Raw genomic sequence first — 16,148 nt, forward strand, 5'->3', positions numbered from 1 at the left:
ACCGTGGGTTTGCAGCTGCAGCATCTGGAAGCCTTTTATTAACACAGCATGGAGTGAATGGCTCTCTCTTCCTCAGGTTAGAAACTATTTTGAACAGCCCCTCAAACTAGAGGCAAAAATAGAGGATCGGTGCACACGGTTCTGTCTTCAGCTGCATTTCATGTTTGGATTACTAGAAAAAAATTTTGATGAAAAGCAAAAGCAAGGCAGAAAATGGAATTAAAGCCCATTCTTACCAATAGCTCTGGAGACTGACAGGCTCCCATTCACCCTCCAGGCTCCAAACCAGACCACACAGCCACCAAGAGCCTCGATGCGTTTCTTCTCATCCTAAAGAGCAAGACAGCACAGGAGTTGGTTGAATAGAGCTCTTAGTGCTTTCCCTCTGAAAGCTTCCACGAGTACCTGGTGTTTTCACAAGCACAGCAGGGCTGCAAGCCCCTTCGGATGTGAACAAAGAGTTTGCACACAAATTCATAACAACTTCCAATCAAATCAGATAAACTGCAACACATTCTGCCTCTCTGAGAGGCATTGACAAAATGACACTCAGTGTCCAAAAAGCCCAAATCACAATGACATCTGCCAGCTTCCATGATAAACACTGCCCAGGTGGATTTAAAACAGGCCGTTCTCACCTCTCGGTCTGGTTTGTGGGGTTTCATCAGTTCCACAGCTTGGCCTCTCCTCACAAGCATAACCTGGGAGTCCCCAAGCCAAGCCACATGCAACATATTCCCTCGGATGAAAGTCACCACCCCAGTGGTTCCACAACGCAGGCTCTGGATGGGAAAAAAAATGCCTGTAGTTTTAAGTGAGACAATGAGAACAATTTCAGAGCACTTTTCTGGTTAACTCAAAAACGTGTTGGTTTTTTAACGCGCGTGCAGCCTGTTCCCAAGGAGAGACAGGGCAGCACTTTCCTTACTGTTCTGACTTTTAGGAGCCCCTCAGGGCCACTGCGAGTCACTAATTTTTGCCTATGACTTGCCTTGAACTGGAATTGCATTTCAGAAGCCAGGCTGTTCAGAAACAGGGCTAAATGCTGCTGTTTTAGTTGACTTCCTATGCCAGATTCCTATCTGCATCTTAAGATCTCCACTTAACCCAGCCTTTATATGAGCTTAGGAGGCTGAGGAAGCAATCAGTTTATTCTAGCTTTTTAGAACTAAGAAAGATTTACATAGTAGGAATGAGGGGGGAAAAAAAAAAACAACACAACACCCCAAGGACTAAACCTAGTTAGTGCGTGAGCATAAGAATAGCAGCATCCTTCTTAATGAACTGGCTGTTGTAAGAAGCACATGGAGCGAGGTTCTGTGGAACATGAAGAACATGGGATCAGCTCTATGGACTGCATGGATGGCCCTCTGCTGACCCCAGGCTGTGCACAGCACTTAGTGCACCCCTGCTAACACAGTTCCTGTCAAAGTCTTGTTTCAATAGCCTGATGTGCCAGAAAGTTCTTGCCTCCCTCATGGGATGATATTCACCCAACTTCTGGTTGTACTTTTGTTTTGTTCAATTAGTCAGTTAGTACTTTCAGAGTCCAGCCTTCGTCCCCCTGCCTCTCAGTCACCTCTCTGGCTGCCTTCTGGACAAAGCGCTCGTCCGTCACGCGGAAGGCTCGGCACAGCGCCTCCGCCGGGTCGTGCTGAAACATCTCCTGGTGCACCATGTTCACGTGGAGATGGATGGAGGCATAGATGGCAGCATCCACTCCCCCATGGCCGTCAAACACCGCAAAATAGGCTTGCTCTTCTTGGTCCTGCCAGGGAAAACACATTGAGAGAACAACCAAAGGAGAAAGCAATGCAAACAGTTCATTAGATTGTCTCTAAGATTTTTGAACTTGGGACTTGTTATGTCCTCTGCGAGCATTCACCAGCATTAAACTGCACTTACAGGCAATCTCCACTGGAACAACAAAGTACAAAGACTATTTCCACTTGCATCAAAGGGAAATACGGACGAAAATTCCCACTTCATTGCTAATGAATTCTACCTGCAAATGGCAGGAGATGCCCTGCAAGAATCACCTGTATAGCTCTCTCAGTGCCCCTTATGTTCCATTTGCTACAGTTCAGTCACTCAACTCAAATAGGAAGTGCCATTCCCATCAAATAGAGCAGAAGTTTTTGTGACTGTGAAAATCACAGAGAGTGAAGAAGAACATCTAATACAGTTTATGTGAAGTCTCCAGCAAGACTGAAATCCACTAGGGATGAAATGCCAGAACAGCTAAAATGTGAAGCCAGCTAACCTCTGCTTGCTTTCTCTTTTTTTTTTTTTTTTTTTAATTTTTATTTTAATTCTAATCCACATCACTTCAGATGCCTGTTTTTAAAACACCCGTATGTAGTCGCTCATCAGATAATGAAATGTGATTGCATTCACAAATCAAGTACAGCAGAATCACTCATCCTGGAGTCACGTTTTCTCTGCTTCCCCTTATCTGTTCAAAGAAACAATGCTTTGCACCCAGAGACAGCAGCTCCTGTGCCTATTCACACACCAACCCACTGTCAGTGCCAATTCAACCTTGACAGCCATCTCAATGACTGGAGTATTTGTACATTGTAATTTTTAAGTAACAGGCTCCAACACAAATTGGAATAAGAAAGCTGACAATTGACAGGCAGAGGAAACATCTGCCTCTGCTTGCATTAGTATCATTTAAAGGTAAAATTTGGATAGGGCACAGAAAATGGTTATTAAAGTGACAGAATGTAATAAAGAATCAATTATGCAGCAATCTGATCTCAATGGTAAAATTCTTGCCACTTTCTTCTTCTTGACCCTCCTCAGTGTCCAGTTTTATATCTGAAGGAAGAGCAAGCATGAGCACTTGATGGCTGATACAAAAGGGAAGTCTGGCTGCCAGTTCCACCAAATAATACTACACCATGCTTTCTGCACGGTGGCAGGTCACTTCTTCAGCCATTGCATGACTGGTTACATCAGGATGGGGCACATACATACTGTGTTTAGTTAGCTGGCATTTTAGCAGACACTGCTCTTTTATTCTATATACACCAAATAGAAACTGCATGTCATACAGCTGCTATAACTACAGAATCAACTGAACTAACTTACGACCAGGCTTGCCTCCTGACATTCAATCTTTCCCAGGTCCCTCACAGGGATGGTTTTCATTTTCACAGTAGAAGACTGTCCAGTTGCCCCATGAATGGCAAACGTATTCATCATCTTCCACATAATCCCACTTTACCTCAAGGTTGAAGAGCATGTTGAAGTCTGGAATGCAGACATGCTTGTCTTCCATTTTCCTCCGCATATTCTTGATGGCGTGGATGGACGTCTCATAGTAGCGGTGTGGCTTTGGCTGGAGGGGGAATTCTTTCACCCAGTTGCTGCAGATCTCATGGAGTTTGCTAAAAACTAAGCGGGCCAGTTTCACTGTCTCTATCTCTGGGGAAAACAAAAACCACAAATAAAAGGCTGAGAGTGTTATTGAGAGTTTTTCTCTTGCATACATTACAAAGATGAAACAAAACCATTTTTGCCAAGTAGTTGAGATGGATGTCAGCAGGGAAATTCTGGCTGCTGATACATGAAAAAAGAAAGCCAAACTTATCATAATCAGCATTCATCAGTGAGAAGCTCATCGTTTGTCTTTTTAATTTAAACATGCCCCCGTGCCTTTGGGGAACTCATTTGCAGAATAGGGAAAAATGAAAAGCAATGTGTTTCCCTCAGCACTGGATCCCCTGTGTAGCTCTGCACAGGGTGGTGCAGCCACTCCGACAGGGACTGCATGGCATACAGGATCACACACACAAAGCACAAACCATTACAGATTATCATTTGGTTCAAGACCAATGGATAAGTTGGAAATAAGCTACATATGTAATCAAAAGGAGGAGTCCTGTCTTCTTGGTCACGTAGCTTTAAAAAATAAAATGAATAAAAGCAAATGACCAGGCCATCCCAGCACCATTACAGTAACGCATACCAATTCTCCCATAACAACTATACCACTCCCACCAGTGCCACTAGGAATCTCTTTGCTGGATAATGTATTTGAAGAGGGAACACGTACAGCCTGAAGCATCCAAGTTTTATTTTCCAGAAGGAAACTCCACAGACTTACTCTTCCATCTCTTTTTCCAATGGGCCACACTGTGCACTTCAATGTCATGTGGCTGTTACAGTTCAGAGCACGACTCTGAACGCAGTAAATGGATTTGCTGTGTTGAAATCCTAAATACCCTTCCCCAGCAGGGAGCATGGGGAGTATGCGTAGTGTCAGCCTCATCAATAATTGCTCCTGAGGTTAAAACAGGAGAAAGGCCCACAAAAGTCAAACCACCCCCTCACAGCTGTAAATTACTCATCACTCGTTAATGCTGCAGCGCTGAGCCAGAGCTGACTCAGCTGTCACTGTGGTTGTGTCATGGAGAATTTCATTTCCCTCCTGCTGCTCCAAAATCCCCAGTGTTGGAGGCAGCGCTTAATTGTACCACGGCTGGTAGGAAATCCAGCTCAGGCATTATTGTTCCTAAAGGCTGCTGACATGGTTTAGAGGAAAATCAGAGTAAAGAGAATACCGGTAATCAGATTTTGCTTTTTAGTACTTACATTTTAAGACCTCTCTTGAAAATCTGGGCAGTGTGACAACAGGGATCAAAACTCGGGTTTGACACGCCACAGAGATGAGATTAAGGAAAGCCTTGATCATAAGAAGTCTGGTTTCTGACCAGTCAATGACCAATTTTTGTCTTGGTTAGAGAAACCTTGTACATTTCTTGTGTGAAATTATGTGAAATTGCAGCGTTTATATTAAGCCATTGCTTTACTATGGTCCAGAATATGTTCTCTATCTTTCTCTCCCACCTTATTTTCACATTTTAATACCTTACAGTGAGTCTGCAAAGGTATATTTCATCTTTAAGTACCTTCATTATGACAATTGAGCTCAACATACTGTCTGAAGTCTCAAACTTCCAGTGTCTGCTGCACACAGCACGTACACATGCCACCCAATCTCTGCTGGCATCTGTGTATTACAGATTTAAATAGATTTAAATGGAAATTTCTGTAGGTGTGATTTTTTTTTATTGTTGAACTCTGTAGATATTCAGCGTGGAGGCTTAGTCAACATTTCCTTGGAGACTGTCAAATATTTATGCAAGTCTCTGAGATCTCAATTTGAAATTAATGAAGGCTGCTCAGCCAGAACAATGACAAATCTATTCCATTTACCTGCTCAGCAGGAGGAGGCAGCAATACCTACAAAAGGGAACCCATCGCATCTTTTTCTTTTTCTCAGTTTTCCAAAGGCTGAGAAATTCACCAGCATCTGAATCTCCAAATAGCCAATTTTATATTTCTTACTTATCCCCAGAATCTTTTTTTTTTTTTCTTTTTTTTCTTTTTAATCAGGAAAGGAGAGAATGGGCAAAGAGGCTTGGCAGCAGTATTTTCCAGATGGAATGGCAGAATTCCTCTCAGCAAGTATGGGGAGCGTTGCTCTGTGTCATAATGAGCATCCCAGAAAGTTTTTCAAGACTGTTTAGTCAGCAGAATTATGAAATTATTTAATGCATGGAAAGTACACAGCCTGGAGCCGGACGCTGCCAAAATCCTGATAGCTAACAAAGATATATGGATAAAAGGAGACTTCCCTCTTCAGCATGAAATATGTGTGTATTACTCTTTGCTGAAAGTAAAGAATAAATAAATGAGCTGTAGTAAAAGCTAAACTTAATTCTGAATTATTTTCAGTTCCTCTTCCTACACGTATTTGACTTTCCTCTAAGGATGGAGAACAACTTGTGCTTGCCAGGAGGAAAGCAGCAGGGCACACTGTTGCAAGCGCTTACCAAGAAATCCAGGGCCAGCAGATAGTCCTAGTCCTTACAGAGATGCTCTTAAAATAAAGGAGTGGCTTAGATCTGGTCTAAAGAGCCAAAATTCAATAAAAGGCTGAAGTGCAGGTGGAGAAAGGAACAAAATGAAAAAAGATAATTCAATGGTAAAAGTTGAAATTGGACAAGAGTCAAAACCAAGAAAGTTCTGACAAAGAAACGAGCCACTAGTGCTACCTGGGGTGTGGTAAATTGTCCATTAATTTTTTTATATCACAAGGGAGGATGATGTCAGGAGTGAAGCCCAACCCTGTTTAGCTAACTGATAGCAGGAGCTAATGTGGGGAAAATCTAGCACCACATCACATGGTCGGACTGGATGGATCGCTTCAGGCACTGAGGAATTTAGAATCTAAGAACTGTCTGTAAGACATTCTGGTAAAGAAAGATGCACAAGGCGTGCAATTGCGCGCTGCTGAGCACTGATGTACGTACGTATAATGCCATCGGCGTTGTCCACGTGCTTTGGTAAGTAGAGTGCTGAAAGGTCGCTCTGGAGGACTTCATCTGAAGTTGCTCTAGCTAAAGCAGCAGCCAGAAATGAAGGGCAATTACTGGAAAAGAGAAAAAAAGAAACCCATATAAAGATATTTAGCAAAGCAATTCGCAGTCACGGTAATACATCCCAATCCTTTTCTATAGAAAATTGGAACCTGGACTTGTCTGAGACTTGCAAAACCTCTGAGTCTTTGTCAGACAGCACCACAGTCCCACAGCAGGACCTCCCCAGGCTTACCATATACATTTTAATAGCCCATTTCATTATTATTTTCTCCATTTCTGATGCCTTCATGTTTCACTTCTTACCCTTTATTTGCTTTTCAAATCTAGACTTTAACCCCCTGCATTTTGCCACACAGTCCTTGTGTACTGCATATTTGCTGAGTGTCCATTATGCACTTCTATCATAAGTCCACTCTGTCTAGCTAGAAATGGAGCCAGGATTCCAAAGGATAAGAGAACTCTTCAGTTTTCAAAGTTTCCAAAATCTAAGCAACTCTGAGGAAAGTTAGGGCAAACTCACAGGAAGTATGAAGAATGTGTGCATTGCATAAGGTTAAAAGGGAATTAAGCTCCCTCGTGAATGTTCTCCATCAAGAGAAAAGTGGCTTTAACTCACTGTAGCTTAATTAAACCTGATAAATCCCAAGGTTAATTAATCTATAGCAAACCAAGGCCACTTGAATGTACATTTTCTCATTCAAGAGGAGTTTAATGCCCCTTAATTTACGCATACCTTTGTATTTCCCATTTGTCTGACTTAGCTTTTCCGCATGCCTCCTGCTGATGCGGCCTGAAAGCTCCAGTACCCATAGTCATCAGCAGGGGTAACAATGGCCTGCATAGGATGTGTCTGCCATTGCAGGACCACACAGAGATATACGAGCTAATTCCATTTTCTGAAACAGCCCATCAACCACGGAACTGCACATCAGCCAGTCCAGGGAGCGGGCAACGAGCAAACGCTTCCTGAGCCTGTTTCTTCCACTTAGAACCAGGAAGTCTGTGCTCATATTTTTACCAAGGATGGGGAGGAGGCATCAGCCTAGAAGTATCCACCCAAGATCCAGAACATACCAACCCCTACACAAGGACCTATCAGATTAGTTCTGGAGCCCGAGAAGCACGTGGCACCCATCCCTTGTGCTCACATTTGATTTGCTGCAAGGAAGACAACTGCACTTGGGGATTTTTGAAAAACCATGATACTAAAACATTTTCTGGATTACTGACACCAAACATCGCTACAAGCAGAGGATTACGCAGCAGATTCAGGAAACGTATATGAAACGCATCCTCCAATCCTTGTTATTCAGAATTCAACATATCTATAAATTATTTAAAGATAAGATTTGCATTAAATATCTTTTTGCAAGTGATACATCATAACAAGACAAGCCCCAGCCCTCCAAGCAATGCCGAAAGCCACCTGTGTCACTGCACCATCACTAAGAGCATTTCCTAGAATTAGCAGCTGAGCATTCTGCTCACGCAGCACCTCCAGGCCTCAGCAGCACGCCTGCTAATGAAGCACGACGGCTTGAGGAAATCAGCTGCCTTAGGACTGGCTCTTCCCAGCACAGCACAGGAACTCTGATCCCATGTGCATACAGCAGTGCCCGGTGGTAAGAATGATCAGCAGGAGGAACGCCGGGATCTCCTTTACTTCGGGCGCACGTGGAAGCTGATTTTCTATCGAGTCTTGTCTGCCTTTATTTAGCTCCCAAAGAACAGGTTTCTCATTTCTATTATTAGCTTCAATACTCCGGAGCAGCAACACCGGTTGCTGTTCATGTTACATGCAATTTTCATGTTACAACAAAAGTGAGAGATTGTGACGCCTGGGATGGGATAATTATGTCTGCAGTTAGCAACACCACCAGAACAGCATTCTAAAAAAGTCCACAGGAAGATTATTTATTATGGTACAGCCTAAATAAAGCACAGCAGAAGAATCCATGCTGAAAGCACTTACAAACACACCTCCCTCGGATGGAGCTCGCTACAGGCATGAACAGAACAGGCTGCGTGGCACCTGCAGGAATCCCAGCTGATCCCCAGTCCAGGGCTTGCCCTCCACCTGTCAGTGCAGGAAGCTTTAGAAGGACCGAATTTGTTTCCTACCCCTCGTAAACGAGCCCTCAAGAATGTCTACTGGGCAAAGAGGGAATACTGCTGAGAACTGAGACGATGGCTGCCAAAATGGGATGGGATGGGATGGCCACCTCTGTAAGACACGATTGTGAGTGTTTATATCTGCAACTTTAGATGTCATTCTAAGTATACTAAGTACGAAACTAAAATACACATTTACAAGTTATGCAGTCAGAGCATCTCCCCCATCAGCTCCAAATGCTGTTTACACAGCCCTGCAGCCAGTGCTACTGGTCTCACACAGGAGCTCTTCATCCAGCCAAAGAATGTATTTCCATCACAATACTAAACCTACACACACACAAAAACCTGCTGGAGATGTTATTAGATAAATTAGGGGGTTTTAAGTACATCCTTCCTGATTCTCTGGCATTGTGGGCGTGTTTAGAACACCCACAGATGCACTGCAGCAATCCTGGAATAACTCTGCTAAGGTAATAAATCAAGCCTGAAAGTGGGCAGTTTCCATCAATTAATTCTGAGAAAAACAGTCTGAAGTGGGTTTAACTCAGCCCACGTATTATTATGTTACCGACCTAACACACAACTCTTCTTGCTGACAGCATTAAAGTGGAGAAGAATTTCCAAATATTTTCTCTGAGCTATTCCTCTGTGCTCCAAACCCACTAAAGGGCCTCCTGTTAGAAAAGGGAGATGGCAAAATTAAAATTCTCACTGCATAAAAGTTCTTCGCTGGGGTTTGAGTGACTTAACAGTTTTGATGGAAAAGGTAGAGAAAACTAAATCAGCTGAAGGCTTTCCTTCTATGTCTGGCCATTCTTTGTCCTAATAATAACAGCTGCCTGCCAAAGAATTAATTGCCCTTGACATTTGTTCATCGCAAAGCTTCTTATGTAGCCTTTATAGGGCTATGCCATGTAAGCAGCAAAGCGACCAGCTGCAGACAGATGACTTCCTCTTCCTGATTAGCACGACAAAATTCACTTCTTATTTCTCTTCTCAGTGGACTTTAGTGGAATTACTTCTCCCCTTCAGCAAGCAGAAGAGCGCACTGGAGTTTCTGACTGCTTTTAAAACAGATTAGATTTTGAAGTCTGACTTTTGTCAGGATACTTCATTATTGCTATAATGAGACAAATGAAGAATCAGGTCCATCCATTACCTTCATTTTTATCATGAAAGTGAACGTTCAGGCAAGTACCGACCACATCCCACCAAACAACAAAGAGCCACGCTCAAGTGACAGCTCTTGTAGTCCTCAGCTGTCCTCACATCTTCCCTTACACAAAGCAAGCAACAGCAGACAGGATCCACGAGAGCACGGAAGGTACTTTGCGTCCTGCTGCTGGTGTAACAAAGGATTACCTGTTGGCTGGTTGAAAATCAATTCTTCTGCCATGTTCTTATGTTCAAATATGAACAGTCATCAAGTTATGATGAACTGAAACCAGGAGGGCACAATCCTGTTCAGCAGAGCTGAGAGCTAGAATGTCTGTGTCCATTCGTAGCCGTGCCACTAGCTCAGGAGCTGACCTTGGACCAAGCACTTCACTATGCAGACCTTCAGTTCCTCATCTACAAAGAGGGGGTGATAATGTCATTTCCTGGGGGAGAGAAGGAGGAGGAGGAAGACTGTAGGAGGCTTAATTCAATGTTCATGAAATATGCTGAGATTTCAATATAAGAACACAAGCAAAGGGGAAAATATCAAGATGATAGCAGGCAATATCTTCAATCTATATAAGATTTATGGAGCTTTCATAGCTCTTACTTGCTCCACATTCTCTGTTCTCATCTGCTGCCAGAAGCACTAAGTGCAATGTACAGACAAGTAAGAGCTCCAGATAGGCAGGTTTTGTCTGATGCGGGCAGCTACCGTAAGGTCATAAACAACTGCACAAAGTAAACGCATCTTTAGAAAAGCTGAAGCATTTCAAAGATGGGGAAACTGTGAAAGTAAGACAACCAGTTCTTTAGATTTGGTAATGCTGGTGTTGCTGGAGCATTAGCTCTGCTGATGGAAAAACGATGTTGCAGGCACTCTGAGCGAAGTCCACAACCAAGAGCCACCAGAGCTGAGCACACCCCCACTGCATGGTGTGCTGAGACTGATGAGGCTTCACTGATTCAAACAAAGCAAGAAAAAATGGACTGAAGGGTACCGACAGCTCTCAAAGGCTGAAATGGGCAGTAAATCACAAACCATACAGTGCTCCTATTACCTCAAGAATCCCCTGACACTACAGAACACCAACTGTTTTAGTTGGAATGAAACACGATTTAAATAGAAATACTATTCAATCTGCTGAAACACAAAACAAATCCACAGGCAAACAGTATAAAGCATCGTATATAGTTTCACACAGTAATCCAAGACCAAGAACATGGCCTGAAAAGAACCAACTGCAGCACATTCCCATAAGACCTCTAATTTACTGCGTTAGTAAAAGTCTTTATAGGGATGACAAGCTAACTGTACCCTTTCCAAAAGGCATTACACCAGGGATGCAATTTGGTAAACATTCCTGTGTTAATGTGGCCTGCTGCAAGTTCTTCTTAGAAAGCAAGTTTTGCAAGAATTCAATTTAAGAAAGCCCTCATTTGTCCCCAGCCTGTATTTACAAAACACTCCAAAGTCTCATGAGATCTTTTCCAGATGGAGCTTGTCGAACAGCCTGGAAGCCCTTTGAAGAAACCTTTAAAGTCTTTATTACTGAAAGTTCCCATGCTGTGAGCTGCAGCAATAACGGAGAAAATTCTTTGGGAAGATCCTTCTGCTTCTTACCCAGCTCTGTTCAGCCACCTGCTGGCTGTGGGGATAGCCACTGGAACAAGGCACAAGCCAAGGGCTTTCTGTTTGTCTCCTAATGTCTGTACATCAGGAGGGAATATTCCACCAAGCAGTCCTCAGATCCCACAACAATTACGGGTGCTATTCTAATTATGCCAGACAAATGCTATTTCCAGCTCCTGCCTCCGAAGGTTCTCCTCTCCCCACTCACAAAGCACCACTTCCCCCATGAGCTCACTGCTCTGCCCTGTACTGTCCTGCTGCTCCGACAGCAGGTGGAAGCTTGGAAGCTTATTTAAAGCCTTGTCATGGTGGACAAATGGGTATGTGTTTCCTAAAACACACTGAAACCCTGCACTACATTTTAGCTGTTGCAGGGAGTTACTAAAACAGAGAAAAAGCAGACAAACAACAAAGAGAAGAAACAAACAAAAACAACAGTGCACTTCTTAAAAGATTGCATAACCAAAGCTCCTTGAGAAGTCATTTGAGCTGGCAGGGTTGAGGCAGTAAAGATGCTTGATAAATCTGTTTGAAGGAGCTGAAAATGCTCTACACAAGGAAGCTGCTATCTATAGGCTTCACAGAGACAGCTGCCTGGTCACATTCAAAATGATTCTGTCCTTGTGTTGACAGTCGTAAGCAACAGAAATATAATACAGAACCATTACAGAAATACACCGTTTCTGATGTGTCCATATTCTGAACAGAAACTGCAGTGGTCTGTGTTTACTACATAATTAACCTTTGGGGTTGCACTCACTGCCATCTTCTAGAGAGCATGCAGCAATTTATATTTTCCTGTAATTAAGTCTATCTTAACTAGACCTAAAAAGATATTGTACACTGCTCAGACAGTGCCTTTAACAGCTGGATTAAGAAGCTTCAGTATGCTCAGCAGACTTTGTTTTAAAGCTGTATTAATTTTGTAATAGCTGCATCTTACTTGTCAAGGCATTCAGGGAGGTTATGATCTCAGAAACGTCCCAATGCCCCACAGATAAATACAGTGAATGAGGATGAAATTATTCTCATGGGAACAATAATTTTCTCTTTGCACGTTCTTATTAGGTTTGGAGATTTTTGCTGATGGTAAACAGTACAAGTTCTCCTTAATTGCAATCATAAAACGCTATATCACAAAATAGAATGAAACCTTATTGTTAAGCTTATATTTGGCAATTACTCCTTAGTTAAAAATACTTTGTGCTCTCTATTTTAAAATAATCACCTTAAAAAATATACAGCAACAGTAAACAGTTTTAAAAAGCCCTTAGAAACAATCTATCACTTGTTAACCACTGTAAGGACATACAAAGACATTGGGTTTTGTCTTGTTCACAAACTGAGATAAGCCACCCTTACCTAGGAAAACCAGATTTGTATTTTTTCCTCCTTTTTTTTTTTTGCTTTGGTAAAGATTTGAAGAGGCAACAAACTGTTCTCCCCAGTAAAGCATGTGTGACATAGGAATAAATGGAAAACTCTAGGAAATTATGTTTGGCCATCATATGGGAAACATTTGCAAAAAACACAACTCAATTAGAGTGTGTTGGCACCAATCCCACAGAAGGGCTCAGGTGCTGCCCTTACCTGTCAGGGCTTTTTGACAGGAACTTATAAATAAGGAAGTAAAGAAACCACTGTGCTGCAGGGGACATCAAACTGTCTAATTAAAAACAAAACAAAACAAAACAGGGCAGAGAGCAGAATTAAAACGTTGGCCCAACACTGAAAAAAGTCAGTCATGAAAGCGCGTTTGGAAATGATGGTTTATGTCCTCTTCTCTGTGACCCCCTGGGTGAGCTGCCTGCAGAGGGAACCCCAGGCACTGCAGGGCTGTGCTGACTCCCATCCACGGAGGCAGCTGGCACCAGAGCTGTCAGTGGGTGCCAAAGCCAAGACTTTTCCAGCTGTGCTGCCTTGCATCCACCTTCCCCGTCCCTGCCATATTTCAGCACTCTTCCCATGCCGGCTTCACAGCACACTGCTCCAACATCTGGCTCACCAGAAGTTCCTGGTGGCCAAGTGAGAGACAGGAGCAGCAGGAGCAGACAGGCGCGCACACGCTGGGAGGCTGCCAGCTGAATGCACTGGGGCTCAGCCCTGCCCGCTCTTACCTTGGGCTGCCATTCTCACCCGTTCTGCCTTCAGTTGTCAAAAAATTATGTTTAGTTAGACTTCAGTTCCTCTTTCAAATTAGATTGAAGACAGTCTGCAAGGCTAGGCTGATTGGTGGGAGGAACCTGGTGGGTAGACAGGACATGCAAGCATCGCAGCCTTTTTCCATTACAAACCAGACTTCTGAAATTAACTTTCAGAATGGCAATGGTAGGATTGTATCCTGTGGTCATACGAGGTCATACAGGTCACAGGAGGCAGCCCTTGAGTTTTAGCATATGGTCTTCAGCACATTAGATTAGAATTAGATTGTGTGCAGCAAGTTGCTCCTTCCTTCCTCCAGAGGGGTAAGTGTGAATGACAGCACAGAAAGCCAGAAGCTAAAAGCAAGACAAGATGGCAGGATCACCTGCGTCTCTGTGATGAGGTAAAACGTCATGTAGACTGGTGTACATCTCAAAAAACAAATGGCTACCGATCACAAACCATTCACACAAACAGTCATTAGATCACAAATATCACTAATAACAACTGATGCTGAAGGGGTGAAATGTGAAGAGTACAAAATACATAGAACAGCCTCTACAGAGCTGTAGGGATTATCTGTGTGTTATTTTTGAAGCCTAATTCTCTGATTTCTCTGACTCATTCTCACAACACGGCAGTTCTGAGGCTACCTGTATTTCAGTCTCTGCAGAGCTGATGCCACCCGCATTGAAGCCTGCCTTTAAAATGACAGAAGCCCATGATAACATGAACAACCCTTAGAAAAACAAGATGAATCTTCAAGGAGCAGCAAGCAAAATTACTGCAAGAAACTGAATTCCCAGAAGTGATGATACAATAGTTTTCTTCATTACATCAAAGAGCTGAAGATATGGAGTTTGCTCTTAAAATCCCATTCCAGGACTAGAGTCCTTCAGAGGTGAATTATATCCACTTGTTATTAAATGAAAGGTAAACCTGAACTTTGAAGGAAGGCAAAGAGAAATTATTTCATTACAGACACGGACCAGCATCCATGAATCTCAGTCACAACACTGAGCTGTTGAGGCTGCATCTGTGCATTAGTCTCTATCTAAATCAGAACCTTTTCCATCTGAGCAGCAAGATTCTGAGGGACTGGACCATCGTTTATAAAATTATAGCTGCTGCTATCAAGTATATTTTTACAAAATTATCAAAACATTGCAAATAATTAAAAATACCAGCGAGTCACTTATCTGACGGACATTTATCACAATGCTGAGATCTTTGGTTGTTTCCCATAGCTGGTCTCTAACCACCCGAGTCACTGTACTTCCAGGAATGTATGCGGAAATAAAAGATCCTTCTCTGCTTTAATTTGCTGTTGTTCCTCAAGCCAAGCTCTGTAGAAGAATATTCACACAGCGCCTTCTCTGTTCAGACACAGATGCTTAACATGTGAGTGACATGCATAGCTTGTAACCAAGATCCCCTGACTGGCATCCCAAATACCAGTCACTGCCTACTTAGCATCCCTGTGCTCGGAGTGATAACCATGTCTATGACTATGCAGGATGCAAGCTTACCTGAAGAACACATTTCTTAACTGGAAAACCAAATGCCAACAGCTGTTATCTCACAGTGTGTTTCCCTGCTAGGCTGGGGCCTGTTAAAAAGCTCTAAGGGACATCAAAAATGTCATTGATTTTTTCTCTCTTTGGCGCTCAGTCAATTTGAAAGTCAGCATAATTCAATATCTTTCTACTGGTTCCATTAGCAAAGAAAGGAATCCATGCCTCAATCTATGCTGCCTTATTGGAAAAAGTAATTTAATTCTACATCTGAAAGTGTGCCAACATCAGCATAAAACCATACATAGTATACATAAAATTTAATTTATACGTTCTGTATTTTGTCCAGCCAGAATGAGATGCCAGCTAAAATCAATGAGAGAGTCTGAAGTTGTCCTGAAGACATTTGCCTATATTCCTTTTATTTCAGTGTTTTATGCCCTACTTGGAGTTTCTGATGATCTCTCCTTAGTAAATCATATTCATGTCATGCTACCTAGAAAAGTTTGTGCTGCAGAAAGCCTTGTTGCAGCAGGCACTCCTTGCCCTAAAAAGTTCATGCGTATCATTTATTTATAACTGATTCATCTCCTATTTTTCTCTCTGTTAAAAATAAGCTATCACTGATATTTTCCTCACCTTGAAGAGAAATACCACAAATTCAACATGCCCAGAAACAAAAGCTCAATAAGAATCACCCCATGCAGAGCATCTACTCTATTTCAGGTCAGATTCCCATGCCAAAGTTCTCTGACTGCTGGCCAAAAAGGAAAAATGTATTGAGCCACGCTGTAGCTTACTGCTCCATTTCATGCAAATGAAACAAAAGACTTCATAGTAGAACACACTGCTCTCCTCCTTTATATCTCCAGTGTAGATCATTATTAAAGCAAATAAATGTAAAATGAGTTCTCAAAAAAAAAAAAAAAAAAGGGGTGAAGGTAATAAATCTGCAGTGCCCATCCAGCGATACCACAGAGTTACTCCCCAAATAATTGTGCCTGTACTGAAATATTTGTCTTCGGGTAAATGAGAAAAATAGAAGCTGCAGGCCAGGATTTTCAAATGACATTTGATCACTTTACTTCTTTCAGCCCCTGGGGCAAACATCAAATATAAGCAAAACACACCCCAGAAGATTTACGACCACTGAGTCAGCAGAGAATGTTCTTTTCTCCCTTCTCTCTCTCG

General features: G+C 42.6%; 1 protein-coding gene across 1 annotated transcript in view; it reads right to left on the minus strand.

The window, feature by feature from the left end:
- PPM1E (protein phosphatase, Mg2+/Mn2+ dependent 1E) overlaps positions 1–16,148 on the minus strand; it is a 58,222-nt gene that overhangs the window by 5,211 nt on the left and 36,863 nt on the right. The window contains exons 2-6 of the mRNA XM_052689229.1: positions 6,327–6,445; positions 3,233–3,432; positions 1,580–1,768; positions 639–782; positions 237–330 (exon numbers count right to left, since the gene is read on the minus strand). Coding sequence (XP_052545189.1) covers positions 237–330; positions 639–782; positions 1,580–1,768; positions 3,233–3,432; positions 6,327–6,445 — 746 coding nt within the window. The remainder of the gene's footprint in view (positions 1–236; positions 331–638; positions 783–1,579; positions 1,769–3,232; positions 3,433–6,326; positions 6,446–16,148) is intronic.

This window comes from Tympanuchus pallidicinctus, unplaced genomic scaffold (genome assembly GCF_026119805.1).
Source record: "Tympanuchus pallidicinctus isolate F22 unplaced genomic scaffold, pur_lepc_1.0 scaffold24, whole genome shotgun sequence".
Classification (NCBI taxonomy): Eukaryota; Metazoa; Chordata; class Aves; order Galliformes; family Phasianidae; genus Tympanuchus; species Tympanuchus pallidicinctus.